The sequence below is a fragment of the Leopardus geoffroyi genome, chromosome B3 (genome assembly GCF_018350155.1).
Source record: "Leopardus geoffroyi isolate Oge1 chromosome B3, O.geoffroyi_Oge1_pat1.0, whole genome shotgun sequence".
NCBI lineage: Eukaryota > Metazoa > Chordata > Mammalia > Carnivora > Felidae > Leopardus > Leopardus geoffroyi.
Genome location: NC_059337.1, coordinates 71,488,720 through 71,515,649, shown reverse-complemented (window position 1 = coordinate 71,515,649; position 26,930 = coordinate 71,488,720). Strand labels below are relative to the sequence as shown.

At 41.4% G+C, this 26,930-nt stretch overlaps 2 protein-coding genes across 17 annotated transcripts in view; one reads left to right on the top strand and one right to left on the bottom strand.

Annotated features, from left to right (window-relative positions):
• Positions 1 to 12,206, top strand: part of TEP1 (telomerase associated protein 1) — a 46,352-nt gene extending 34,146 nt beyond the window's left edge. For 3 of the 14 annotated variants that reach the window (XM_045450170.1, XM_045450171.1, XM_045450173.1), the window contains exons 43-55: positions 161 to 274; positions 1,478 to 1,585; positions 1,951 to 2,083; positions 2,164 to 2,240; positions 2,612 to 2,744; positions 2,883 to 3,019; positions 3,176 to 3,300; positions 4,618 to 4,761; positions 4,913 to 5,009; positions 5,929 to 6,034; positions 6,140 to 6,345; positions 6,449 to 6,553; positions 7,007 to 7,223. In XM_045450170.1, the coding sequence (XP_045306126.1) occupies positions 161 to 274; positions 1,478 to 1,585; positions 1,951 to 2,083; positions 2,164 to 2,240; positions 2,612 to 2,744; positions 2,883 to 3,019; positions 3,176 to 3,300; positions 4,618 to 4,761; positions 4,913 to 5,009; positions 5,929 to 6,034; positions 6,140 to 6,345; positions 6,449 to 6,553; positions 7,007 to 7,129 (1,608 nt within the window). In that variant the 3' untranslated portion in view covers positions 7,130 to 7,223. Of the gene's footprint in view, positions 1 to 160; positions 275 to 1,477; positions 1,586 to 1,919; positions 2,084 to 2,163; positions 2,245 to 2,611; positions 2,745 to 2,882; positions 3,020 to 3,175; positions 3,301 to 4,617; positions 4,762 to 4,912; positions 5,010 to 5,928; positions 6,036 to 6,139; positions 6,346 to 6,417; positions 6,554 to 7,006; positions 7,224 to 8,301; positions 9,271 to 11,796 lie in introns of those variants that run through there. The other 11 variants (XM_045450174.1, XM_045450177.1, XM_045450175.1 and 8 more) reach the window with 11 other exon arrangements.
• A 12-nt stretch (positions 12,207 to 12,218) lies between these two features.
• On the bottom strand, positions 12,219 to 20,791 carry PARP2 (poly(ADP-ribose) polymerase 2). Of its 3 annotated transcripts, none has more exons than XM_045450184.1 (16): positions 20,644 to 20,791; positions 19,494 to 19,655; positions 19,132 to 19,202; positions 18,493 to 18,543; positions 18,187 to 18,283; positions 17,702 to 17,777; positions 16,969 to 17,071; positions 16,072 to 16,231; positions 15,674 to 15,812; positions 14,304 to 14,367; positions 14,091 to 14,225; positions 13,692 to 13,819; positions 13,438 to 13,537; positions 12,972 to 13,070; positions 12,607 to 12,731; positions 12,219 to 12,488 (listed from the first exon to the last, which is right to left on the bottom strand). In XM_045450184.1, exons 1-16 carry the CDS (start codon positions 20,684 to 20,686, stop codon positions 12,329 to 12,331), a joined length of 1,713 nt encoding a protein of 570 aa, XP_045306140.1. In that variant the 5' UTR covers positions 20,687 to 20,791; the 3' UTR covers positions 12,219 to 12,328. The 3 variants fall into 3 exon arrangements, with proteins under 3 accessions (XP_045306140.1, XP_045306142.1, XP_045306141.1); XM_045450186.1 differs by having other exon boundaries at positions 20,656 to 20,791; XM_045450185.1 differs by having other exon boundaries at positions 19,141 to 19,202; positions 20,644 to 20,781.
• Between the last annotated feature and the right edge of the window lie 6,139 nt (positions 20,792 to 26,930).

Sequence of the window (26,930 nt, the reverse complement as noted above, 5' to 3'; positions counted from 1 at the left end):
CCCTAAGGCATTTTGTTTTGCCATATCTCCTTTGCCACATCTGCCCACCATCCCTTCCTTGATATCCCCTTTCCCTTTAAAATTTCTTGCCCCAAATGGCCCTGGTATTCCTACCTCCCTCCTGTGGTCCTGACTGCCCCCTCTCTTGGGACCTATCCAGAGTCTCTTCTGCTGGGATGTGCGGATGCCCAAAGCCCCTGTTCTGATTTACTCCTTCTCTGCTTGTCACCGTGACTGGGTCACCGGCTGTGCCTGGACCAAAGACAACCTATTGGTAAGGGAAGAGGTGGGGGTGGGGCAGAGCTCAGCAGGGTTCCGGGGGGAGGACAACACTGTCCATCTCATCCTATTTCTAACACCCATTTATAATAATAGTAATAGCTGACATTTATTGAGCACTTAGTATGTGCCGGGCATTGAACTAAGCTCTTTGAATGCCTTGCCTCTTTTACTCTTTACAACTCCTTGTAAAGCAGATACAGATACTACTATTATCTCTTTCACAGACAAGGATATAGAGCTCAGATAGATTAAAGAACATTTCTAAGGTCAGGTAAGTTATGAACTGAACCAGTAAACATAAGAAAGCCCATGCACTTGGGGTACCTGGGTGGCTCTGTCAGTTAAGCCTCTGACTTGATTTCAGCTCAGGTCATGATCTCATGGTTCGTGAGTTTGAGCCCCACGTGGGGCTCCGTGCTGACAGTGCAGAGCCTGCTTGGGATTCTCTCTGTCTCCCTCTCTGCCCCTCCCCTGCTCATGCTCTCTGTCTCTACCAAAATAAATAAACATTAAAAAAAAAGAAGAAGAAGAAGAAAAGAAAGCCCATGCTGTTAACAAGAACACACACTGTCTCCCTAAGGATTTAGTATGCCCTGTCCCTGCAGTTAAAGGCTACTGCTATGATTTCTTTAGTCCTAAGGCAAAAAACAAAAAAACAAAAAAAACCAACTCAAATTACGCACTCAAGGTTGGTAAAACCTAGTGTTCCAATGCAGAGTCCCTATATTATTCTCAAGAAGAGATGAGAAAGGAGTATCAGTTGAATAAACTTGTTATATCTGCCCTATCCTTGCCTTTTAGGCAGCTGGATCTTTTCTTGGCATTGCAGACTTTTCACCTTTGTCTGGGTTTGTTGACTGACATTATATTAATAACAAGGACAATAGCCTCTATTTATTCAGTGCTTAGTATGTGCTAGGCAGTGTGCTAAGTCCTAAGTCCAGGCAGGTGCATTAGCCCCACAGCAGCCATGTGAGATAGATACACTGTTATTATCCTTATTGAGTAGATAAGAATTCTAAGGCTTAGAGACATGAACTTGTCCCAGGTCACAAAGTAAAGTATGGCAGAGCTAGAACCCAGGACATCCCATGTTCTTAATCACAAGCCTTACTGCTCCTCCCCAATATTATAAACACACAAAAATGCTGGAAGCATGCTGATAATCCCATTCTTCCAACCTCTGACTCGGCAGGTCTCCTGCTCCAGTGATGGCTCTGTGGGGCTGTGGGACCCAGAACTGAAACAGCAGCTTGGCCAGTTCCTAGGTCATCAGAGTGCCGTGAGCGCCGTGGTAGCCGTGGTGAGAAGGCAGTGGAGAGCTCAGTGGGGGCTCTAGGAAAGCTAAGTAGGCTTTGGGACACTGGGTGCCTTGGGTATCTAATCTCAAAGGTAAAAGAAGTATAAAGAATGAGATACTCGGGCCTGGATTAGAACCGATCTAGGGTATTGAGGCTGAGGGTTGGTGTGATGGGAGGAAGAGGGCAGCTTAGTATCTGGACCTCATGTAGGATTGCAGTCCTGAGCCACCCAGACTCTGTCCCTGCGTTTTCCTCACTCTTTGACAATGCCTAAGCCTTTAGTGGTCTGCCCTCACCTCCTGGTAGGAGTCACACTCCCCATATCCTGCTCAATAGGACTCTGTACTGATCCTGTGCTCTGGGGCAGGAAGAACATGTGGTGTCTGTGGGCCGAGATGGGACCTTGAAAGTGTGGGACCATCAGGGTGTGGAGCTGACTAGCATCCCTGCTCACTCAGGACCGATCAGCCACTGTGCAGCTGCCTTGGACCCCCAGCCAGGTAAGGGATTGTCAGCCCCCTTCCCTCCCTTTCGCCCATGCTTCTTCCCTTCTTTTGACTTAGTCTCTGTGCCTTATCAGCTGGGCAGCCTGGGTCAGAGCTTCTAGTGGTGACTGTTGGACTGGATGGGGCCACACGGTTGTGGCATCCACTCTTGGTGAGTTCCCTGAAAGGACTGGGGTGGGCGGAGTGGAGGGGGTATAGGGGAACAGCCTTTTGTTGTGTTGACATTCCTGTGCCTCCCCCTCCCCCCACTGCTGGGCCCACCTCCATCCTTTCCTCCTAGGTGTTTCACTTTTTTTTTTTTTTTAATGTTTATTTATTTTTGAGAGAGAGAGAGAGAGAGAGAGAGAGAGAGTGAGTTGGGGAGGGGCAGAGAGAGGGAGACACAGAATCCAAAACAGGCTCCAGGCTCTGAGCTGTCAGCACAGAGCCTGTGCAGGGCTCGAACCCACGAACTGTAAGATCATGACCTGAGCTGAAGTCTGACGCTTAACTGACTGAGCCACCCAGGCACCCCCCTCCTAGGTGTTTCAAACACACACCCTCCTGGGACACAGTGGTCCAATCAATGCAGCTGCTGTTTCAGACACCTCAGGCCTCCTGTTGACTACCTCAGAGGATGGTTCCATTCGGCTCTGGCAGGTACCTAAGGAAGCAGGTGAGTGAGTCATGGAGCGAGGCAACATATGAAAGAGGGGTGTGTTCGTGGAACCATGAAGGTCAGGGTGGCCTGATATCTCCTCTTTCATCTCAATAGTGGTTCAGCTTCTAATGCATCACTTCCTTCCTTCTCCAGATGACAGGTATATGCCCAGGAATCCTACAGCCATCACTGCTGTGGCCTGGGCCCCAGATGGTTCTATGGCAGTGTCTGGGAATCAAATTGGGGAACTAACCTTGTGGCATGGAGCTAAGGCTGTGGCCACAGCACAGGTGTGTTGGGGCAACCTTGGTTCCTTGTGTATGTGAATTCTGCCCTGGCTGTGCATGTAGTGGCATGTGCTGGGGTAAGAGGGGATGTCTGGGAGTGGAAGGAAGGTTAGTCCTGGCTCCTCAGGAATACTGAAATGGACCTGTTGTGTTCTCAAGGCTCCAGGCAGCATCAGTGCTCTGATCTGGTACTCAGCACACACCTTGATTGTTCTCAGTGCTAATGAAAAGGTCAGCGAGTGGCAAGTGGAATTGCAGAAGGGTTCGACACAGACAAATTTCAGGTGAAAGGGGGCAGCTGGGTTAATGTGATACCACGGTGGTCTCCTCACACCCAGGATTTTGAGGAAATCACTCCACCTCTACTTCTGAACTAGGAACTAACAGGATGTTAGTAAGTGGGGAAAAGACCCTGGGAAATTGTTTTTGGTTCCTCATCATGTCAATTTAAATAATAATTACCAAGTGCCTACTTTATGCAAAGCTCTGAACCAGGCAGTATGAACCAGATTGAAAATCCTTTTTTTGTGTGTGTTTGTTTATTTTTATTTATTTTGAGAGAGAGAGAGAGAGAGAGAGAGAGAGAGAGAGAGAGAGAGCAGGGGAGGGGCAAAGAGAGAGGGAGACAGAATCCCAAGCAGGCTCCACGCTGTCAGGCAGAGCCAAATGCAGGGCTTGAAGTCATGAACCGTGAGATCATGACCTGAGCCGAAATCAAGAGTTAGACACTTAACTGACTGAGTCACCCAGGCACCCCTGAAATTACCTTTTAATTAAGGAAGCACAGTGGAAGAATGTGCACTTAAGTAAACCACCAGCAACATGCAGAGTGGTTAGTGCTATAATGAAGAGAGAGATATATAATTCCTGGGGGTGCAGAATTTGAGAAATTTATGGTGTACAAAAGAGTTGCTGTTTGATGTTGGGCTTAAAGGATGAGCAGGAGTTTTCTAGAGCCATAAGGGAAGGGAATGATGTTTCAGGAAGAGCAAGTAGCATTAACAGAAAGCAAGGAGGCATGAGAGTGCATGGTATATTCTGGGCACAGCCAAGTGTTGGGTTCTTGGTGAGAGTGGGGGTGGGGGTGTCAGGGAATTTGGATTGAAAAGATAAACTGGGGCCAGGTTGTGGAGAGCACAGTGCTAAGAATTTTGAACAGAATAATGATCTGAAATTGAGGAAGAGGATTCTAGTGGCAGTATGGAGGATGGATAGTAGTAGAAAGATGTGAAGGGCAGGGAGATCATCTTTACATTAGTTGTTCTAGTCCAGGGAAGAAATAATGTGGGCCCTGAGCTGGGCAGTAGGATGCAAAGTGGGGAGAGAGGTTTAGGCATCTGTTACAAGTAGAATCCGCAGTGCTTATCAATCAGGATGGAAGGAAAAGACAGGCATGTAAGAGATTCTTAGTTTGGGCAGGTAAGGAGATGGTGATAATGAGTACTGACAGAAGGAAAACAGAAAGAGGAAGAGAATTCATAGTGAAGGTAATGCATTGTGTTTGTACTTCACTCCTAAGGAATTCATGGGGAGCAGAGGAGCCTGAGAGAGGGGGACTAAAATAGGAACTTTCTGTCTCATGTACCTTTTTTGCGCTCCAGTCTTCACCTGAACCGAGTTCTGCTGGAGGACTTAGGGTTCCTGACAGGTGTGGCCCTGGCGCCAGATGGTCACACCCTCATCTTGGCCAAAGCAGATTTGGAGTTGCTGCACATGAAGCCAGGGGATGCTCCCTCTGTAATCTGGTAGGATCCAAAATGCTGTTTCCTCTCAGGCTACAGAAAGAGGAAAAGTGGGTTAGTGGTTACCCTGAAGTTTGGTCTAACTTAGAACAAAATACTGGGATCTTATAGAGAGATGTTCATGGGTTTGCCTTCTTTCTTTCTTATAAACCAGGAGCGGCTTTACAGAATATCCTATTATGTTGTCTACCCATCAAGACTATGGTGTGTTTGTCCTACAGCTAGGGAACTCTGGAGTTCTTTATTTCATTGTAAGTCCTATTTGAGTATGTATTAAAATGAGCATTTGTCCAGGGCCAATATATATATACATATATTATATATTTTAATATTTATTTATTTTGGGGAGGGTGCAAGTGAGGGAGGGGCAGAGAGAGGAGGGATAGAGGATCTGAAGCAGGCTCTGCCCTGACAGGCTGACAGGGTCCGATGTGGGGCTTGAACTCACGAACTGCGAGATTCTGACCTGAGCCAAAGTCAGATGCTCAACAGGTGCCCCCCAGGACCAATATTTTTAAAACCTTGGGACCATGATTGAGGATAAGAGGAAGGGAAAGGCATTGGTTCTAAATTCCCTTCTCTTCCTTCAACTGGAGCATTCTATAGTGGGTTTCGGCTTTCCTATGAAGTTTTTTTGATACAAAAAAAGGATTCTAGTTTTAAAAGATCATGGGAAACCATCAACATAGGAGTTTTCTTAATTGCATTTTTTTCATGTCTCTCTTGCCTTGCCACTGCAAGTACTAATATCTGGAAGAAAACAGACATATCTTATAGACAGTACATGGGGCGAAAGAGGGCAGACACAGAAGGGTACATGCTCCATGATTTCATTCAAATGAAGTTAAAGAACAAGCAGAAGAAATTTACAGTGATAACTCAGAATGTTGTTAGCACAGGGGGTGGGGGTGCTCTGGCATTGACAGGGAAGGGACGTGAAGGCAAGTTTCCAGGGTGATGGAAATGTTCCGCAGTTTGATCTGAGCAGTGATTACATGGATGTGTACATGTGTAAAAGTTCATTGAGACATACATGTAAGATTCATATGCTTTACTGTATCTAAATTACAGTTCAGAAAAGTTCTGAACAGCCCAGAGCTGAAAAGAGTTGCTTTGGCTGGATAGGGTCAAGTGCAAGTAGACTAAACAAAATGAGCCATCCTTTCACAGAGGCAAAAGGAATCAGGAGAGTTTGAACAGAGCCTGAGCTTTGATCTGACCTTGGAGAATCCAAATGGGACCCTAGTGTTAGTAACTCAGGCCAAACCTGAATCTGGTGAGTGTGATGAGTGGACTGAAGGAGTCTGGAGATGCCTTGTGGGGGATGGTAGGTCCTTCAAGGCTGGAAACCTAGCTCTAACCTCTGCCCTTGAAATGGCAGAGTCGTCATATTTGTGTGCCAGTTCTGATGGGATGCTATTGAAACTCGCCAAATGCACCCAGGAAGGAGAATGGGACACAGGTGACATCTGGCAGAAAGAAGCAGAAATGCCTGAAACTCCAACTCCAGGGACAGAGCCATCTATGAATGACAGCATAGATAGCTGGTCACCGCCCCCACAGCTAAAGACGCAGCAGCGTAGAAAGGTGAGTTTGAGGGAAGGATCACAAATAGAGGGAAGGAGGCTCTATGTCTGACAGACTGATGCTTCCTAACAGCTCACCATACCGCTTCTCCTTTCCCTCCAAGATTCACTCGGGCTCTGTCACGGCTCTCCATGTGCTGCCGGGGCTGCTGGTGACAGCCTCAAAGGACAGAGATGTTAAGCTGTGGGAGAGACCCAGTATGCAACTGGTAAGTGCATATATGTGTAAGAAGGGCTAAAGGATGTCACAAGAGAGCAAACTTAGGCAAAGAGTGTGCAAAAGATCAAAAATCTGGTTTCTTTTGTCTTTGCTATGATGTGCAACTGACCTGTTTCCAGATTAAAGGCGTTAATGTGAGGGGCACCTGAGTGGCTCAGTCAGTTAGGCATCTGACTTCAGCTCAGGTCATGATCTCACTGTTTGTGAGTTTGAGCCCCACGTCAGGCTCTGTGTTGACAGCTCAGAGCCTGGAACCTGCTTTGGATTCTGTGTCTTCCTCTCTCTCTGCCCCTACCCTGCTTGTACTCTGTCTCTCTCTCTCTCTCAAAAATAAACATTAAAAAAAATTTTTTTTAAGGCATTAATGTGAGAGATAAACAAGTTAGTAAGGAGACCCTAGGCTTGTAGCCCTTATCTCCCCCTTTTCTGTTCCCCGTTGTAGCTGGGCCTGTTCCAATGTGAAGGGGCTGTGAGCTGCCTGGAACCTTGGCTGGGCCCTAACTCCACCCTGGAGCTCGCAGTGGGAGACACACAGGGCAATGTGTACTTTCTGTCCTGGGAATGAAGGCAGAGACACCACTGTGCTAGAGATGCAAAGCCTGAAGATACCAGTGGCTACTTTGATTAAATTTTAAAAATAAAGTGTCATAAAACCTCAAGTGCAGTCTTGCCTATGCTCTGAAGCGGATGTGGACCAAGAATATGGGAGTTCTAATGTTTTTTTTTTTTTCTGATTTAACATTAATTCTTATTAGAACTGCAAGAAAAAGAACCAAATCTATAGTAGACATTCTTTGAAACGAGGCTTTAGAAATCTTCTATCATTTGCTGACCCCAGGATCCTAAGATACCATTCCTGCCAGTAGGAGGGATGAGTGATGTTGGCCAGCACTTAGTTTGAACAGAGAGCTGAAGACCTCTCACTTAGTCAACAAAGAATAAGAGGGGTGCCTGAGTGGCTCAGTTGGGTAAGCATCTGACTCTTGATTTCAGCTGAGGTCATGATCTCACAGTTCATGAGATCGAGCCCTGTGTCAGGCTCTGCACTGATAATGTGGGGTGTACTTGGGATTCTCTCTCTCTCCCTAAATAAATAAATAAATAAATAAATAAATAAAACATTAAAAAAAACTAAAAGAAGAAAGCATAAGAGAAGGAAGAGTGAGTTGAAAGTGTCCAGTTAGGGCATTTAGAGAGAACATTAGGCTCCACTCATAGAAACGGTGTCTTCTATGCAGAACTACCTACCCAGCTAAGAGATGAAAAGCCAGGGCACTGAAACTACGAGACTTCTGGTTTTCACACCCTCTGACAGAGCAGCAGCAGCCATTTGACTTGTATACATTTGTCAATATAGTAATTTGCATTCTTGGAAGAAATCACAAAAGTGTATCTCTCAAATTGAAGTTCACACAGATTAAAACAAATGAAAAGGTAGAATAATTATACCAATGGACTCACCAGGGACTGTGATCCTTCTAAGCTCTAGAACCTTATTTTCCTGTAATTCTATCTTATGGGAGAGGAAGTTCCCTGAGGCCCTTTCTAAGAGTTAGGGAAAGGTTAAAGATCTATGTCCCAAGAATTCAAGGACTTGTATATGAGAAGCCAAGATTTTGTCCTGGTTGGTAAGGTTCTCTTAAAGAAATACCACTGCACTCTGACCTAGAAATGAGTTTTGTGGATTTGGGGAGTTGAGGGGTACTGAGTTTTGTTCTCATTTCACCTTGATTCTAGGTTTTACATGGAGAAATCACCTGAGGGACTTTTTCCTTACCTCTACCAATGCCTCATGGTCTCCCTCAGCCAGAGGATAAAGACATAAGAAATGCCATCAGCTGATGTCTTAATCATAGGTCATGCTTCTATCTTTTCTCATGTGCCTCATGCAAGGACTCTAAAAATACTTTCAAGACCACCTCCTCCATACACCTTGTGACTAGAAGTCCAAATGAAGGTTTTTTGAAATTTATGATTTATAATACTACCTAGAAACGCTAGAGATCCATGGCATGGCATCATCCTAAAAGTTGCTGGTTTCAATCTTTGGCCTTTTCCTCCTCTGAAAGCATGGGCCAAGGACAGGAGGAAGCCCTAGATGTCTGTCTTCCATGCATAAAAATTCTACAAAAGCACCCCACCGAAGGCTAGAGGAATGGAGATAAAGAAAATTAAAAGGCTAACTTGACCTTTGCTCAATAGACTCAGCCTTGTTGGCCAGGCCTCCTTGAAGGGGTTTTTCTATCTTTTTTATCTTGTAGACGTATGGCAAGGTCAGAGTATAATTGCTATGAGTGACAATAAGAAGAGACTCTAGGTAAAAGTAAGTATGTGCCCAAGGGAGTTCAGGTTTTAGTTTAAACATCTTCTGAGTTCTTATCATTAAGAAGAAATTCAGTGTCTCCTAGTATCTGGATGAGTTCCACAATTATAGCCATTGGATTGTGGGATCATAGGACATCAGAGCAGTCTTCTCCTACCCATTCACAAAAACATATTTTTCATATACCAAATTTTTATACATGTTTCTACCTATCTATTCACAATCTGTTTTCAAATCGAGCAGAGCTCCTTAAAGTTTAGTTTGTAAACTAGTGCCAGTCCACAAATTATTATTATTATTTTTTGTTTTATTTTTTATATTTGAGAGAGACAGACAGAGAATGAGTGGGGGAGGGGCAGAGAGAGACAGAATCCGAAGCAGGCTCCAGGCTCAGCCCAACGCAGGGCTCAAACTCACGAACCATGAGATCATGACCTGAGCTGAAGTCCGGCGCTTAACTGACTGAGCCACCCAGGTGCCCCGGCAGTCTACAAATTATTAGTGGTTCACAGTAGGTACAGAAATTGAGAGTAAACATTTAGAAATTGTTATAGAAATTTGAACAGTAATCTTATATATCTGACAAATTTAATAATAAAAACTGAAGCTTGTAGTTTGTATGCTTTTCACTTCATTTTCCTAGTTCCTCATTTTTATTAAATTTTATGAAAGTATTGTTCCATGACAGACCAGAAATTAAAGAAACAAACAATTGGTCCTTCATCACAGAAAGTTTGAGAAACACTATTTAAGAGAAACCCTGTAACCAAGTGGCTAAAAGCATGAACATGGAAAAAGCCTGCCTGAGTTCAAATCTCCATGCCTCCCTTTCCCTATTAAATAGGAACAATAATGGGACCTACTTCTTGGGGATATTGTAAGAATTAGATGAGTTGCGGTGGGTGAAACATTTGATGTGCTAAGTGTTCAGTAAGTCTAGCTTGACTGTTCTTTTACTGACCCAATAGTGCAAGTATTACCTTGTTACTCTTCCTCAAAAATGTCTTCATTACTGGTATTTATTTAATTGGTCAGATGAAATCTGGGCTAAATTCTTCAGTTTTCAAAAAACTTATATATGTGGAACTGATATTCTTTCAAATACCTTATCTTTCCATCCAGGAAAATGGATGTGTTTTCTGTCAGTTAGGATAGTGAGGTTATGCTATGGTAACAACTCCAGAATATCAACAGCTTGAAATAACAAAGATTTATTTCTTACTCATGCCACAGCAAGGATTCATGAGCGATTCTGCTCCACTTTGCTCACGCTTAACATTTTCAGTGACTGCAAAGGCAGGAAAAAGGAAATGTGGCAAAAACCAACCAAACAAAATATGTGGGCTCTAAGTCTTCAGTCTAGAAATAAAACACATCACTTCCACTCGTATTTTGTAAATATGAGCAAAGCAAGTCACATAGCCCTACCCACTGTCAAAAGGGAGAGAGGTATCATCCTATCTCGTACTGGGAGGGAGAACCAGGAACCAGATACACAATTATACCCCTAAAGAACCTTTTGGCGTTGGTGTTTTTCCAGTAAAATGGCTCTTAATCCTTTTTTTTTTTTTTTAAATCATTTAAGATTTCCAGAAGAGTATTCCTATATACTTTTCACCAAGCTTCCCCTCTAACACTAACACCTTACATAGCCACATTTAGATTCCCATTTTCTATAGTCCAGAATACATTGCATTTACTCATCCTGTCTCCTTAGTCTCCGCCAATTGTGAGTTTTTCAGTCTTTCTATAACCTTGACACTTTTGAAGAATACTGGTTCAGTGTTTTGTAGAATGTCTTTCAGTTTGGCTTTGTCTCATGTTTTTTCATGAGTGAACTAAGATTGTGGATTTAAGGGAAGAATAAAAGATATATGTCCTTCTTGTTATATCATATCTGAAGCACATGTTATCAACATGACTTCTTACTGGTGATGTTAATTTTGATCACTTAAAAAAAAATGTTTTTGAGGGGGCGCCTGGGTGGCTTAGTTGGTTAAGTGTCCAACTGGCTCAGGTCATGATCTTGCAGTTCATGAATTCGAGCCGCACGTTGGGCTCTGTGCTGTCAGATCAGCCTGGAGACTGCTTCAGATTCTGTGTCTCCCTCTCTCTCTGCCCCTCCCCCACTCATGGTCTGTCTCTCCCTCCCTCTCAAAAATAAACATTAAAAAAATTTTTTTAAATTCCTTTCCAGTCTTTGCTGAATGTTTATCATGAAAGGGTGTTGGATTTTGCCAAATGCCTTTTCTGTATCTCATGAGATCGTCATGTGACTTTTGTCCTACCCTGATAGATTTGCATACGTTAAACCAATCTTGCATTCCTTTGATAAATCTCACTTCATCATGGTGTATCGTCCTTTTTGTTACTGGTTTAGTCTCGGTAGCATTTTATTGCGCATCTATATTCTTAAGGGAAGTTGATCTATAGTTTTCTTTCCTGGTGATATCTTTATCTGGTTTTGGTTTCATGTTACCTCATAGAATGAGTTGGGAAATACTCTCTTTTACTTTTTGGAGAAGTGTGTAGTCTAGTTTTAATAGCAGCACAGTATTTCAATGAGTGAATATATTTAACTAGGGATCTTTTTTTACATATAACAATGCTACACTGACATCATCTGTACAAACATGCATATCTGGTTTTTAGGTCAAAGGGTATGTACATTTTAAGTTTTGATTGGTAATCTGATCTCTAAAAAGTTACAGGCTACTGTTTTCATTTAAATAACCTTCACTTTTATCTAATGAAGTATCGTTTTGTCTGTGTTTGTGTGTGTGTGTGTGTCTGTGTTGCATGTGTTTACAAATAATCAGGAAGTCTTTGGATCTGACCTGGACTTTGGTACTTCTTAAATGGAACAGGGTATGTCAAAATTCATTCTATTCTCTCCTTTCCTCCCTGAGATGTATTTAGGCTTAGTGACAAGTCCTCTAAGTGCTTCCAGATTTTTGGACATCTGCTGAATCCTAAGATAAGTGGTGGGAGACCTGGTCTGCAGTTGGTAAATGGGGGAAAAAGTCACGTTAGAAGATCTGGATGGGAACAAGGGAACAATTCGGCCTCTGTTGTCTCTACCCTTCTTGTAAGAATACCCAACAAACTTCAGTTTGCATAAAAATTGAATTAAGTGGGGGAAAAACATCACTCTCCATTAGCATCGTCAATGCACAGAAGCTATTCTTCTGTGAAGAAACAGGATCCTGAGTAATTTGTAGCTAGCTGTGGGATACATAGAGCAATGGGTACTTTCTGTCCTGAAAATGAAGAAGTACGAATGTGAGAAGAAATAGGTGTCTGGAGAAGTTGAGCCCAAAGAAGCCAATGGTAGATTTGTGCTATTTTTATTACATAAAATATCAGAAAAGTCAAAAGTACAACACTACACATTTTCTTGTTTGAAGATCACATCTTATCCGGGTTATTTACTATTGACATTCACCACAGCTGCAGGAAATTAAACCGTACCTTTAGAAGGTATCGCATGCGGACCTGGTTGGGGCTATAGACAATGAATTCATTGTAGTTGAGGGTATAACCCTCTGGATTCAGAATTCCTGTGTCACTTGCTGGTCCTAAGGGTACTGTACTCCCATTCCTGCCAAGTGGAAGAAAGTGTGTCAACATCGGCGTCAGTGTCAAAAGTTGGAACACAGAAAGCAGAGAGTCTTATCTGACCAAAAGGAGTCTTCTGGCCCTCTAGACTGAATACTTACAGAGTGATGAAGGAGGCAGGACTGGGAGCCATCTTGCCCAGTCCCTTGGTGCTATGTTTGCCCTGAAGTAATCTTTCTGCCTCAGGATTGGCCTCTAGTAGCTCATTACACTGACCTAGAGCTACCTGCAAAGCAAAAGATCTTTTAACACCCACATCCTACTGAGAAGTGGATGGCTCTAAGGCCAAACAGAAAATCCCATCAGTACTTTCTTCCCCTACTCCTGCAGAGGAACAGAATGAAAATTGCCCTTGGTCCCCTCTCAGGTTCTCCCAGGTATACCTCCTGGTTCCGGAGTCAAACTGTTCTCTTTGGAAAAATAGGAACTCATAACAAACTAGAGATCATAAATATGTTCATCTCACCTCTGATAAAAGCAGCAGTCCAGTATCCTTCACACGAGAAGCAAAGCAGTAATTGGCACTCTTAGAAGACATGTCGGCAAAGTAGATTCCTTTCCCAAACTGAAACATATCAACAGCCATGAAGGTCAGCTGCTTAACCCACTGTGTTAGAAAGGAGGCCTATACCAGTGACCCTATGTTTCCATTATCTTAAACACTATATAGACCCTTCTCCGTTTCTCCTTGCAGTTCTGTTCCAGAGAAGGCAGATGTATTGGTGAGTCTCTGCTTTCTGAGGGGGTAGATGGGATATCTTTAGGAATTTAAAGGAAGAGGGAAAAGGTAAGAAATGTTAGGGTTTTTAGTGAGCTGTTTTAATTCTTGGGAAGAATCCTAATCTAGAAATACAAGAGAAAAAAAAAAGGACTGCGAAAATTATTGTTATCCTTTACCCTGGGCTTCCTTCCAGGATTCAATTTCTACTCACCATGTAACCTGTGATGGGAGCCTCAGGTGGGGCAATTCGAAGCCCATGGCTCAGGATTCCCACCCAGTTAGTAAGTCTGGAACCATGCCACAACAGCATCCTAGGGAAAAGCCATTATTATTATTGCCCTCTATTGCTCTCCAGCAGGGATAGGCCATAAACACAAAAAAGCCATTTTCTGCCATTTTCCAGAAGTCCCATAACCACACTTCAGGCAAGGGAATGTTTTCCCAAACCCAAAGCTAAACTCAGACCTGTTATGAAGGTCCTCTCTGAAGGCTTCTTTTTCACCCTCCTTCTCTACTTCAAAAACATCCAGCAAGGTCATGGTATAGTCCCTGTGTGTGGGAGCATGAGTAGACTGTAGGTACTGGGAAATCACCTGTGGAAAAAAAATGAAAGAAATGGCTGATACGGACTGTACAAGAGACCAGACTGAGCTGAAGAACCTTGGGGCTTCTGGCAAAAACTGGCAGACTTCCTGCTCCCTAATGGTCTCACAAGGCAGTGAGAGAGCTGCACTTTCCCCAGTTCCTGGTACACAGAAACTCTGCTCTATGTAAAAGTTTGCTCTTAACCAGAAGCACTCAGAGAACAGTGGAGTTAGGGGGATGGGTCTTAAAGGCAGGAAAATACATGACCATTTTTCTTACTTTGAACTCGTAACTTTCATGGTCTAGAGGGTGCAAGGCACAACGTAGTTTCCTATAGTGCTGGTCCAATGGGTGTTCTGGGCTTTGCAGCTCCATCTTCACAAGCTTAATGGCAATTTCAATGTCTCCCAAAGCCTGGCAAGATGAGATGCAGGATCAATGTGCAGGAACTTGGGAACAGAATTAATGCTTCCCAATCCACACATGTCTCACCTCTAGTAGTTGTACTTTGTCTGACAGCTCTTTTTCTGTCCGGATTAATGGAGGGGTACGGAGTCTAAGAACAGAGATATAATTCATAATCAGTTCTCTGATGTGTGACCGAAGGCACGTGACTGAAAGTAACAGACTAAAGATAGGTCCTTTAGAAAATAAGTATAAAAAACTGGGGTTTTCCACGTGAGGGAGAATCTATATATATATAAAGAGAGGTTCCAAATATATAAATATATGAAGAGAGATTATGTACATAATCTTGATATCTGTATACACTACAAAGTGATCCCAAGTCCAGTTACCATCCCTCACCATCCTGTTGACCTCCTTCACCCATTTTGCCCACCCCCAACCACCTTCCTCTGTCTGGTTCTCTGTATCTGTGAATTAGTTTTTGTTTTGTTTTTTTTAGATTCCACATAAGTGAAATCATATGGTATTTGTCTTTCTCTGTTGACTTATTTTGCTTAGCATAACAGTCTCAAGATCCATCCATTCATGTTGTGGCAAATGGCAAGATTTCATTGTTTTTTATGGCTGAGTAGTATTCCATTGTATAAATATACCACATTGTTATCCATTATCTGTCAATAGATACTTAGGTTGTTTCCACATCTTGGCTATTGTAAATAATGCTGCAATGAACACAGGGATGCACATATCTTTTCAAATTGATGTTTTCATACTCTTCAGATAAATATCCAGAGGTGGAATAGCTGGTCCATATAGTAGTTCTATTCTTAGTATTTTGAGGAATCTCCGTACTGTTTTCCATAGTGGCTGTGCTAATTTACAATTCTACCAACAGTGTATGAGAATTCCCTTTTCTCCACATCTTCTCCAACACTTGTTATTTCCCGTATTTTTTTAAATAATAGATGAATCTTTATATCAATATCCATAAAGAATAATTTGGATATAGTCCTGTCTAGGAGCAGAAGTAGACCTGTTGACCACTTAGGGTTATTTTTAGGTCACAGAGCTCTAAAAAGCAATGAAAGGAATAAAAACAGAATCGACACCAGAATATAGAATCAACAAAGATAAAATGTATTATACCTACAATCATTTGAATTAGGGAGTTATATGTCTGAAGGTATTTTACTTGTTGGTTAGATAGCTAGACCCATATTCTCTTGGGTAACTTCCATTTGGTCAGAAAATATGGTTGTAATCAGGTCAGGAGTTTGCATTCCAAACTTGTAAGCTGACTAAATAGGCTATCTCTAAATTATTTTGGCTCCGTGTTTATCCAAGATGATCATTTCATTAGAAATGAAAGATTAAAAAAATTATAGTTGCTGCTGAGTGATATAGGGGATACGGTTAGGTAGAAGACCAAAGAGAAGTAACAGCACAGGCTTTACCCAAAGTCATGTGGGATCCTTGTGTAGAATTCATTGCATGCTTCCAGGAGAGCTCGTCCATGCTGGCCAGCCCGAATACAATCCTCAATCTTCTTAAGAGACTGGTAGCCTGCCTTGATTTGTGCCGCTGTCAGCTTCCCTGTAGGCCCAGCCAAAGATCATCAGATCCCACACGTGGAGTCTTACCCTGTAAACTGTATTCACATGCCTACCCAACAAAGACTCTCACCACTCAACTTTCAAAACAGCTTCTCTCCCCTCATACTACCTCTTACCCCAGATCTCCTGTTCTTCATTCATACTATCAGCAAGCTTTAAATCATGAAGGTGACTAAATATTCCATGAAAGGAACTAGGAAATATAGAGAGGGAATGTAGGATAGCATCTGAAGTCCTACCGAGAGGGGCTTTCTTGGTATCATATTTCATTTCTACCATCATCTCTTCCATGGCCTGGACATTACAGATCAACTCTATCAGCTCCTGTACACGGAGATCTAGCTGCGATTCTGGTTTCAAGGGGGATTTAAGAGATTCCTTTTTTGTTTTCTCTTCATTCTACAGCCAAAAAAAAAGAAAAGAAAAATATGAAAGTATCTATTTTGAGGTCCCTGCAAGGGATGGCTCTACAATATTCCTGGCAGGTGAACATCAATCAGCCTCTGCCAAAGCACAGGTTCATTCCATTATTAACCTAGTTAGAGTACTCAGTGTGACTCCTACATCTGCCTCCCATAGTTAAACACTCAGAATAAGTCTAAAAGGCTCTCCTAATATGCTGGTAAGTATGTAAAGACAGCTATTATGTCTCAGATCTTCTCATCTTAAAATGACTAAGACTTTTACATTTTTCAGATACTGTATGGAACAGTTTTCAGCATCCTGGTTGCAACTCAATTTGTCAAAATTATTATTATTTTCTTTATTGGTATGGTATATACTGGTAGTATATAACCAAAAGTGAAGACAACTTTAAATGCAGTTTCATCACTGTGACTATGTATTACTCCTCTCTGGATCCATACATTAAACTTCAGGACCTGAGATTTTATAAGAACCATACTAGACAGTAGAGACTAGACAGCATTTTCTATCTTCATTCTATAGTCCCTTTAAGATTACAAAGATCCGTGAAAGTTATCCCTGAGGTAACTGTTATCTTCAGTTAGGTGGTGAACAGCAAGACTCAAGACACCCTGGTCTGTTCTAGTCTAGGACCTGATCTAAGCCATTCTGTTAGACTTCACCTTGGTTAAGAGGAAGCAGTTTTCTCCCCAAATGTGTAGTCAGTTTACCTGTGCATTGGTGGCATAGTCCATTTCTAGCATATCATATTTTCCAGGCACCTTCTTAAACTTCTTACGATCCTCCCAATTGTTTTTCGTTTTGTCAAGGAATCTGTAGAATCCATGATGGTGAGAATATCTTACAAATAAGGGTCTACTAGGAATGGGCTTATAATTGTTTCCTTAGAACATCTCCAAACTATGTCTCCCCCCAACCCCCAAACTTCTTAGAACTCTTTTATACACAACTTCCCACAAATCTGGACTCTAAATTAGGATCCTGAATAGAAAGAAAAGCTCTGGAGACAAAGGGAACAGAAAAATGGGAAAAAAGGGTCCTTGAGCTTCTTAAAGGCCCCAAAATACCACATAAGCCATTGAGATTTTAGACAAAAGATCGCTATCTGCTCCCTGTCTCTGAAGATTCTCAGAGACTCCAGAAAGCTCTGCATCCACATCATAGTGAAAGAATTTTTAAAACTCTAGCTGCAATATTCTCATCCTACCCACTTGGGTTTCCCAAGTTTCCTAAATTGTTGGTCATGTGCTAATTATATTAGATTCTTCTATTTTTAGTCAATTTCAACATTAGGTGATATAATCACTAACTAAGGAGGCAGTTTGGTGTTTCAGTCACAGAATGTCACAGTGGAAATACATTAACAGTGAGGCCAAATCACACTTCCTATAAAATTCTTAAAGAAGACACATCCAAGAAGAATAGTATTTTTTTGGTACTCACTTCTTCTGAAAGATTTCCTTGGCTTTGTTGAGGTCCCCTAAACAAGCCACCAAGCTGTGCTGCCCCATTTTCCCCACTGCAAAGTAAGTGCCACACATAAGATGGTTTCCTGCCAATCCAAGAAGAGTTCTCTCTCGAAACAAGCCAGCTCTCTAAGGTCTCCCTGCTTAGCATGTGACAAATGGGCAGGAAGGGGAGAAGGAAAGGTGAATGGATCCAGGAAGCTGATCCTGTTGATACTAGTTACCTGCTAACTGCCACAGTCCCTGAGCAGCATTAGCAGACCAATTGCAGGACACTCCCAGCCTCAACAGGCTGCCCTAGGTTTTTCCAATGAGGATGCTTGCTATTCCATTTGCAAGCCCCTCCCAGGTTACAGAGCCTCCATTCTACCAACTGAAACTCAGGGGATCTTTCGGTTACTCACTAAGCCGCTTCAGGCTTTCTGAATGACCAATCAGAAGATCCATAATAAAAGTCATTACCCCGGCCCCATCTCATCCAAACACTGAAGTGCCTCTGGGCATCATCTTCTAAGAGCTGAATCAAATAGTACTTGTTGTTGTTGAACTGAAGATTAGTCTATGATGAGAGAAATATGAACATAAGAGAGAGGTTTACAAATGGAAGCCAATAAACCGATGACTCTTCCTTGGTCACAGGTACCAGTTATTGCTATAAGGAAAAGGCTAATATAAGGGACTTCAGAATTAAAGATCTGGGCATTGGGACACTGTCATCAGTAATTATCAAGAAGAAATTGCCATAAATAGAATGGCTCCTCCCTTTACCTGATTTAGCATGACATCATAGACATCCTTCCCTTCACAGTACACATGGGCCTAGAGAGAGAAGGAAAAAATTGACATCAGTATAGTCTCAGCCCTAATGAGATCCTAAGTGACACTAAATTTTCTTCTGCCTCAAGGTGTCATTCTCCAGCACTGCCAACAGCCATCTTCCAAGGAAAGAAATGCCAAAGTATGTTCTTCTCCCCATAACCTGTTATTCCTATAATGAAAACACGTTGCTTTTTTTGTAACAAATGATTCTGACAGTTAAAACCTGCTCCAGAGGAAGCCTTTTTTTCTGTATTCTTCACATCCTTTTCACATTTATCAGTAACTCATGCCATACCAGGGCAGTTTCTCATTAGAACAGAGATGGTTCTTCCTTGATAATGGTATAATTTTCTAACTGAGAAAGAGAATGAGGTGTGGGAAGCTGATGACAACCCCAGAAGTTAGAAATACCCTGATTATTATCCCCAAACTCCACCACTTCCATCTCTTAGCCTTGGAGAAAATTAATCACAGGCAGTATTTGGGAAAGGACTCCTAAAATGAATCCTAGCAGTGTTCTGGACAAGAATCCAAGTAATAAATGAAAAACTGCTTTCTGAGAAACTGATCGGCAGAGGAGTCTCTCACCTTCCCCACTTTGGCTGTGCACTCCGGGTCCACAGGAGCTTTTCCCTTTAATAGCAAAGTCTTCACAGACTCTGAGGAAAGACAGATACGGACTGCAGCTACTTATATGAGGATTGAAAATAGCTATCATGTCATAATTAACTTTGCCCTTCCCAAGCAATCCTCATCTGCCCAGTTCTCAAGCTGTTTAAACTACATGAAACTGAAGATTCCGAGAAAGTAGATGAGTACTACACCCAAAGGATAGAATATTAATTATATCTTTGAGAAAGGAAGAAGAGTTGAAAGAACAAGACATCCCTCACCCGCAGCCTCCCATAGACACTCTTGCTAGCCTCCCTGGCCTACCACTTGAAGCTGACCTTGCTTATCTTCTGTCCTGTCATTATTGGCCTTTCCTTCAGTCACAGGCTCCTTCTTTACCCCCTGCCTTTCGCGTCTTCGAGTTTTCTTTGCAGGAGGCCAGTCTTCTGTAGCTACGTTGCTATTATTAACTCTTCCAGCTTTGTTTAATGCTACAGAAGCTATGGGCACAAAGAATGGGCAAAGAACCAAAAGAAAGAATGTGTACCCAATGAACACGATCCTACTTTGAAAAAACATCATCTTTTTAAAGAAATGGCTCAAGATGGTTTTGTAAATTTACAAAGAAATAATAACTGCAAACCACTGTTCTTGATAATAGTCTGAGAGATCACTTCCTAAACTGCTATTCTAGCCAAATAATAAACTAAACTAAACTTTAAATTAAATTAAATTAAATTAAATTAAATTAAATTAAATTAAAATGGAGCCCCACCGGCTCTTGTGAGCTCATAGCCTAAGGCAAGAGTCTCATAGCCTGCTTATCTCTATTTACTCATGCCCCCAAACTTTCTCAACACCTATCCTCAAACTAAGGTGGTATGAGATTATGGTTAGTAGAGTGCTCTGGAGTTTGTCTCTAGTTTAGAGCCTAGCCCTGTCTCTTCCGGCTGTGAAACCCTGTAGAAGTTATTTCATCTCTTTGTACTTTAGTTGCCCCCACTGTAAAATCCAGAGGATGACAAAAATAGTATATAATTTGTAGGATGGACTTATGCACTTAAAAACATAATACACAGAGAGTATGATGGCTCATCAGTTCTAAAACCTGAATTTTACTATCTCTGAAACTGGTATGCATCCTACAGTGGATGACATATAAGCAATGAATCACGTTTTAGTTGGAAGCATTTTTCCTTTCTTAGTGATACATAATGATGCACCTCACAATTTTTTTTAATTGGACATTAGGTGTTTAAAATAGTGCTGGCACTGTTAGTTATTAGATGTCTACAAGCAAGCCCTTCTCATAATTCTGTAATCCAAAAAGGTCTGAGAAGCGAAATTTTAAAAGTTTTATACCTAAACTAGCTTGATAGCTAAGGGCGGGTCAAAGGACGACGGAAGGGGAGGGGCTAGGGCAGAGGGCACCGTTCCCTTCAGACTCCCCGCCCCTCCAGCATTGGCCCCCTACAATGTGCTCCGAACCTCGTGCCCTACCGCTGCGAGTCCCCCGCCGCCGGGCCGCCATGAAGCCAGAACTTGGACGTCATCAACCCTCTCCCAGGAATCGCCCGCCTAGAGTCACAAGGCGGGAATACAGCGCGCGTGCGTCCTGGAGAGAAGACGTCTACAAAGGACAGGGGCGGTACACCCCTCGATATTTGCATGTTGCTGTGTGTTGTGGGAAATCACCATAACTGAGAAATGTCTTTAGGTATGGGAGTCTTATAAATGCTCGGCGGGGCAACCCTTTCCCATAGGGCGGAGGGAAGCTCATCGGTGGGGCTACGCGCTGAGTGCCTTAAGTCACTCTACCCCATGTCCCCTGGGAAGGTCTGAGACTAGGGCCAAAAGCGGCCCTAACAGGGTCCTCCCTGAGTGTCGGGGAGGTGAGTTCCCAGAGAACGGGGCTCCGCGCGAGGGCAGACTGGGCAGGAGATGCCATGGACCCCGCCCTCGAGGAGGGGCCTGGCGGATGCCTCCTTAGCCGGAGCTTGGAAAAGACTCACGGCCAGCGAAGTGAGTTCAATGGCTGAGGTGAGGTACCCCCCAACGGGGGGGCCTCATAACCCAATTCAGACTACTCTCCCCCGTCCTCCTTTTGAAAAAAATAAAGCGGGACAAGGAGAAGTTACAATTACAAATCCTAGAATAGAAAGCTCTAATAGTGGAAATCCTAGAATAGAAAGCTCTAATAGTGGAAGTTTGAGTAGTGAAAGCTTCAGAAAGTTGAGTTTGGCTAGGGGAAGAATGGGGGTACAAGGGTCAAGGGAGCTATGGGAATGCTAATGATCTAAGGAGACTTTGAAGACCGGAGAAACCTGGTCATCTGGCTTTTACAAAGGTACTTGGTGATGACATTAGGAGTTCTCAGATATTTGGGTGCCACCGCCCCACAGAGGGTGACGGCAGTGCACCTAACAAGCATAACAAACAGACTTCAGATCCAGAAGAAACTACAGGATAAAATTTTTAACTCAATAGGAAAGTTTAACAAGGCTGATAGAAAATAACCTGTAAGAATAAATTGCATTTTTATAACAGAGCTTCAAACAAATAGAAATAGAATTTTTAAGAAATGATAGTATTTAATATAACATCAAAGTGTATTAAGTATTTGGGAATAAATCTAACAAAATGTAGATGCTCAACAAATGCTTGTTGGATGGGATTGGTTTGGTTAATTTCTTTCGTTGGTAGGTCAAAATCTGTTGCATCTAACTTAATTATAGCACAAATAAGCTAGACTGGTCTAAAAGGCATTAGTTTGGAGATAGGAAAATGTACTAAAAATGGAAAATTTATTAAAACTAGCTAATACTCAGCAGAGCTTTCTTTGTGTACTAGACACTGAGTAAAGTGCTTTAACGTGCATAATCTCATTTAATCTTCAAAATAATAAAAGCTAGAATTTATTTGGTGCCTACTATGGTATGAGCTTTACATACATTAATTCTTACAACAACCCTACAGGGTAGGTATTGTTTTTGTCCCCATTTTATGGGTAAAGAATTTGAGCTTTAGAACATTTTAAGTAATTTATTCAAGCTCACACAGTCTATTTGTTTGCTAGGGCTGCCATAGCTAGCTCACACACTGGGTGGCTCAAACAACAGACATTTATTTTCTGAATTCTGGAAGCTAGAAATCCAAGATAAAGGTGTCTACAGTGTAGGTTTCTTCTAAGGCTTTTCTCCTTGGATTGTAGATGGCTGTCTTCTTCCCTGTCTTCCCAATCACTATCCCCCCTCTGTGTCTATGTGCTCATCTCATCTTTTTTTTTTTTTTTTTTCAACGTTTATTTATTTTTGGGACAGAGAGAGGGACAGAGAGAGACAGCATGAACGGGGGAGGGGCAGAGAGAGAGGGAGACACAGAATCGGAAACAGGCTCCAGGCTCTGAGCCATCAGCCCAGAGCCCGACGCGGGGCTCGAACTCCCGGACCGCGAGATCGTGACCTGGCTGAAGTCGGACGCTTAACCGACTGCGCCACCCAGGTGCCCCCAATCTCATCTTCTTAAAAGGACACTGGTGATACTGGATGAAGGCCCACTCATATGACCTGTTTTACCTTAATTACTTCTTTAAAGGTCCTATCTCCAAATACAGTCACATTCTGAGCTCGTGGGAGGGTTTAAAACATATGCATTTGGGAGGCAGGATCACAATTCAGCCCGTAACACCCAGTTCATAAGAGGCAGGTCAGAGCTATGTAACTCCAAAGTTTATTTTTATCTACTAGACTATTGTATTTGTCAAGTTTCTTGGTAGTAATTACCGTACCCCCCACATTTTTAAAAATTTATTTTTATTTTTAATTTTTCTTCTCTTAGTTGTTATTTTTTATGGTAGTCAGTGAGAATTACTGAGATATATTTTGAAGATATAACTTAAAAAAAATTTTTTTTAATGTTTATTTATTTTTAAGAGACAGAGAGAAACAGAGCACGAATAGGGGAAGGACAGAGAGAGAAAGAGACACAGAATCCCAAACAGGCTCCAGGCTCCAAGCTGTCAGCACAGAGCCCAATGCAGGGCTTGAACCCACGAACCATGAAATCATGACCTGAGCTGAAGTCGGAAGCCCAGATGCCCTGAAGATATAACTTTTTATAGACACAAAGTAAACATAACCAAAACAGTATTAAAACATGTCACTGATAACTAGAAGAAACTATTTAACAAATGTGTGGTGAATGAGAATTTTCTTAGGTCTTAAACAAAACAAGAAAACAGAGGAAAATAATACATTTGCCTATTGATTCTTAAAAAAGAAAATGAAAGAATTTTAGAAAATGCCCAATGGAAAGCTACAGTGTTTAAAATTTGAATTCAATGTACTTAACACATAAAGAGCTATCTAATAGTCATAAGAGAAACAAAATTTTTTGTGGATAACTGAACAAAAGATATGAATAAACTGCAAATATGAAAAGCAAGGACATGGAAAATTTTTCAGGCTCACATGGCATAAAAATGCAAAGTATTAGTATTAGTATTCTACAGGACAATCGGCCTGTTCTCTTCAAGTTATTGTTATAAGAAAAAAAGAATAAGATTGGCACTGTTCTAAATTAAAAGAGACTTTTCAGGCATAACAACCAAAGGCAGTGTTTGGTATTTGGATGCTGGTTTAAACAAGCCAACAATAAAAATCCTTTTGGGAGCAAGAGGGTATGCAGATATGAACTGAATATTAGATGATTTTAGGGGATTATTTATATAGATGTGGTAATGGTATTGTAGCTATGATTTTTAAAAAGTTCCTTTAAAAAATGAATTAGGGGTGAAATGTCATGATATCTGGAATTTGCTTTGAAATACTTCAACCAAAATAATCAAATGAAGCAAATATTGTACAATACAGACAATTGTTAAATGTAGGTAATCTATGTAGAGATGTCCATCATATTCTTTTTTCTAGTTTTCTGTGCACTTAAAATTGTCATATTACATTGAAGATACATTAAGGAAAAAATGATGGGAAAAAAAGGATGAATTAGTCAAGACAACTGTAATTAAAGAGAAGAGCCAACTGCAAATCAAGACTTCATATCCTGGTAAGTGAATATTTTAGGTAGTATTACTGATTATAATGTGATATTACTAAGGTGTATTTACATTTTTTATCATGTCATAATGACAGGAAAATTTTGATTAATCAAGCTAGACATAAAAGATACATAATTTCGGGGGAAGTCTACATATTTCAAAAAGTAAAGTGCGTGAAAAATGGATTGGTGATACCCAAGATTAAACAGATACTTCTTTAAAATAGAAAAGGACTCTTCCTAATGACTAGTTTAGGTTTGCATCCCACTGGACTGGGTAACTAGTTCTCATGTCCAGATAAGAATCTTTTAGTTCATACATAAGATCATGCAAACCTCAAATGGCTGAAACAATCTAGAAATAAATATGATTTTATTTTCTTTATTTGGGTTCTGAGAAGGTATAGAAGTAGTATCTAAAAAAATTTCTGAAATCCCAGAATCTATAAAATATATAGGGAGAAATAGCAGGAGCAGAAGAAAAGTGAAGAGGAAGAGAAAGAAGGAGGAAAAGAAAGTGGAAAAAGAAGGATAAAAAATTTTAACAGTCGTATTTGCACAATGTAAGTGTGAGTTTACTGCTCGGACTTGTAATCGTTAAGATATTTTTTGTATGCTTTCCATGGACATGCCAGCAATATTCATATTGCTGTGGCATCATAAATTTGTTCAACTTTTGGGAAATGAAATAGTAGCAAGGTTTCAGAAGACCCGCAGAGCCTGACCAATGGGGAAGAAAGAGAAGTCGTATCAGCAGGGCTACTGATGGGATAAAGTGGGAAGGGGAAGGAATTATAGGTCCAGGGAAGAAGGAAGGAACCAGCGGAAAAGCCTGGTGAAGGATTGTGATTACAGCAAAGGGACCCGGGAATGTCTCATGGTCAAGGACTTCTTGTAAAATATGTCCTATGGAAGAATGGAAGTGGGGAAGAGATGAAGAGAAATATTAAGTGGAGCAAAAGAGATGAACAGAGTAGCTGCCACAGAGGTGACTACAGAGGGAGCTGAGAAAGGAGGTTTCTGAGAAAGGGTGATTTGGGGGGAAACTTGTTTGCTTTCTTTTGCTTTTGTTTTTGTTTATAATGGTACAGCAGGAATTGGGATAATGGGCTAAATCTGTGATACTGTATAATCTTTATATCATTTGGTTAACTATAGATATGTAACTGACATGCACTCTTCCACAAATTTGGAGTGTGTGTGGAGGATGGGGAGATTGTTGTTTCCCAGTGCCTTACTAAGAACAACAAGCCTCTCCCTTCCCCAGAATTCTCTAAAAATACTTAGGGCTTCAGGGAGGAGCATTCCCTTCTCCTGAATTCACTTTAGAGACTGGGCAGCCTTTCCTGTCCACCCTTGAAACACGTAGGGTCCGTGCATCTCTGCCTTTATATGTCATCTTGGTATTCTAAAGTTCTTTACTAAAGTAGTTTTTTTTTCCGCAGTGATTTCAGAGAGCCTTATACTCATCTTTCTGGGGTTCCAAAATGATCCGCTAATATTGCTCACTGGAGAAGAAGAAAATCTGCAATGTAATCTTGTTACTTTAAGAAACAGGAAATTATAAGTGAGTGTAGGTCTGTAATCACAGAATTTAGGAGCAAAAACTAATTTCCATTGATTTCTTATATCTTGAAAGAATTGTATGATGTGTAAACAAATAGAAGTTTATAAGTAAAGTCATGCAAGCAGTTATTTACTTTTTCATTTCCTCTCTATATAAGAATGAAGGATGAGCAAGGAAGGAAGGAGAACATGAATTGACCATGTACTGTGACCAGTCATTTTGTTAGACTCTTTCATATATTTGTATATATGTTAGGGAGCGAGGTATTACTTTCCCCATGGTACAGAGGAGAAAACTGAGTCTCAGAGAGTTTAAGAAATTTATTCCAGATTGTGCAGCTAGAAAATGTCTTGGAAACTATCACAATTTATGTGAAATGTCTCAGAATATCCCTGTCCCGCACCTTGAAATAGAGATTTTCATTTGCTACTCTAAAGGAGGAAAAAGTTTTCCTTAACCTTCTTAGAGTCCCTGGCAGGATCTGAAAATTGAACTGACAAAAATTAACAGGAGGAAAACATACAAGTTTTATTGAATTTTCACATGTACATACGTGGGAACCTTCACAGAATGAAGAAGTGACCAGAGTAGGAAACTTTTAAACTTTTAGACAAAGAGACAATAAACTTGTGAAGAATTGACAAAAGACAAAGGGCTTTGAACTAGTAGTAGAAACTGGTGAAGAAAGAGCTACGAAGATAAGGGTTAGTTTAATAAGGTTGGTTTATACAACTACGTTTTCAAAGCCTAAACGCTTAACCACACCCATCTTTTAGTCACTCGGCTTGTTAACTGGAATATTACCCTGAAGGTAAGTTCTAATTTGAATGGATCTAGACTGTTTATAATGAAACCTGTTACTTTGCATAAATTAACCCTATTGAAGTCCAAAGTTTAGGAAATTATCCTAAAGGAACAAAATTGTTTACAGTAGGGCCATCTAAACAAGCATGTGTATAAATAGCTTGAATTAGCCTATGTTTGCTTGTGTTAAGTACTTGAACTCAAAAGGAAACTTGGTTTAAAAAGGTCATTCTAAAAATAGTGCAAGTAGCATCACTGTTCTATAAAGACACAAGTAGGTGAAGGGGGGGGTTGTATCATTTCGGTACCTTTTAAGGTAAAGGAGGAGGGAGTCTGCTTTTAACTCATT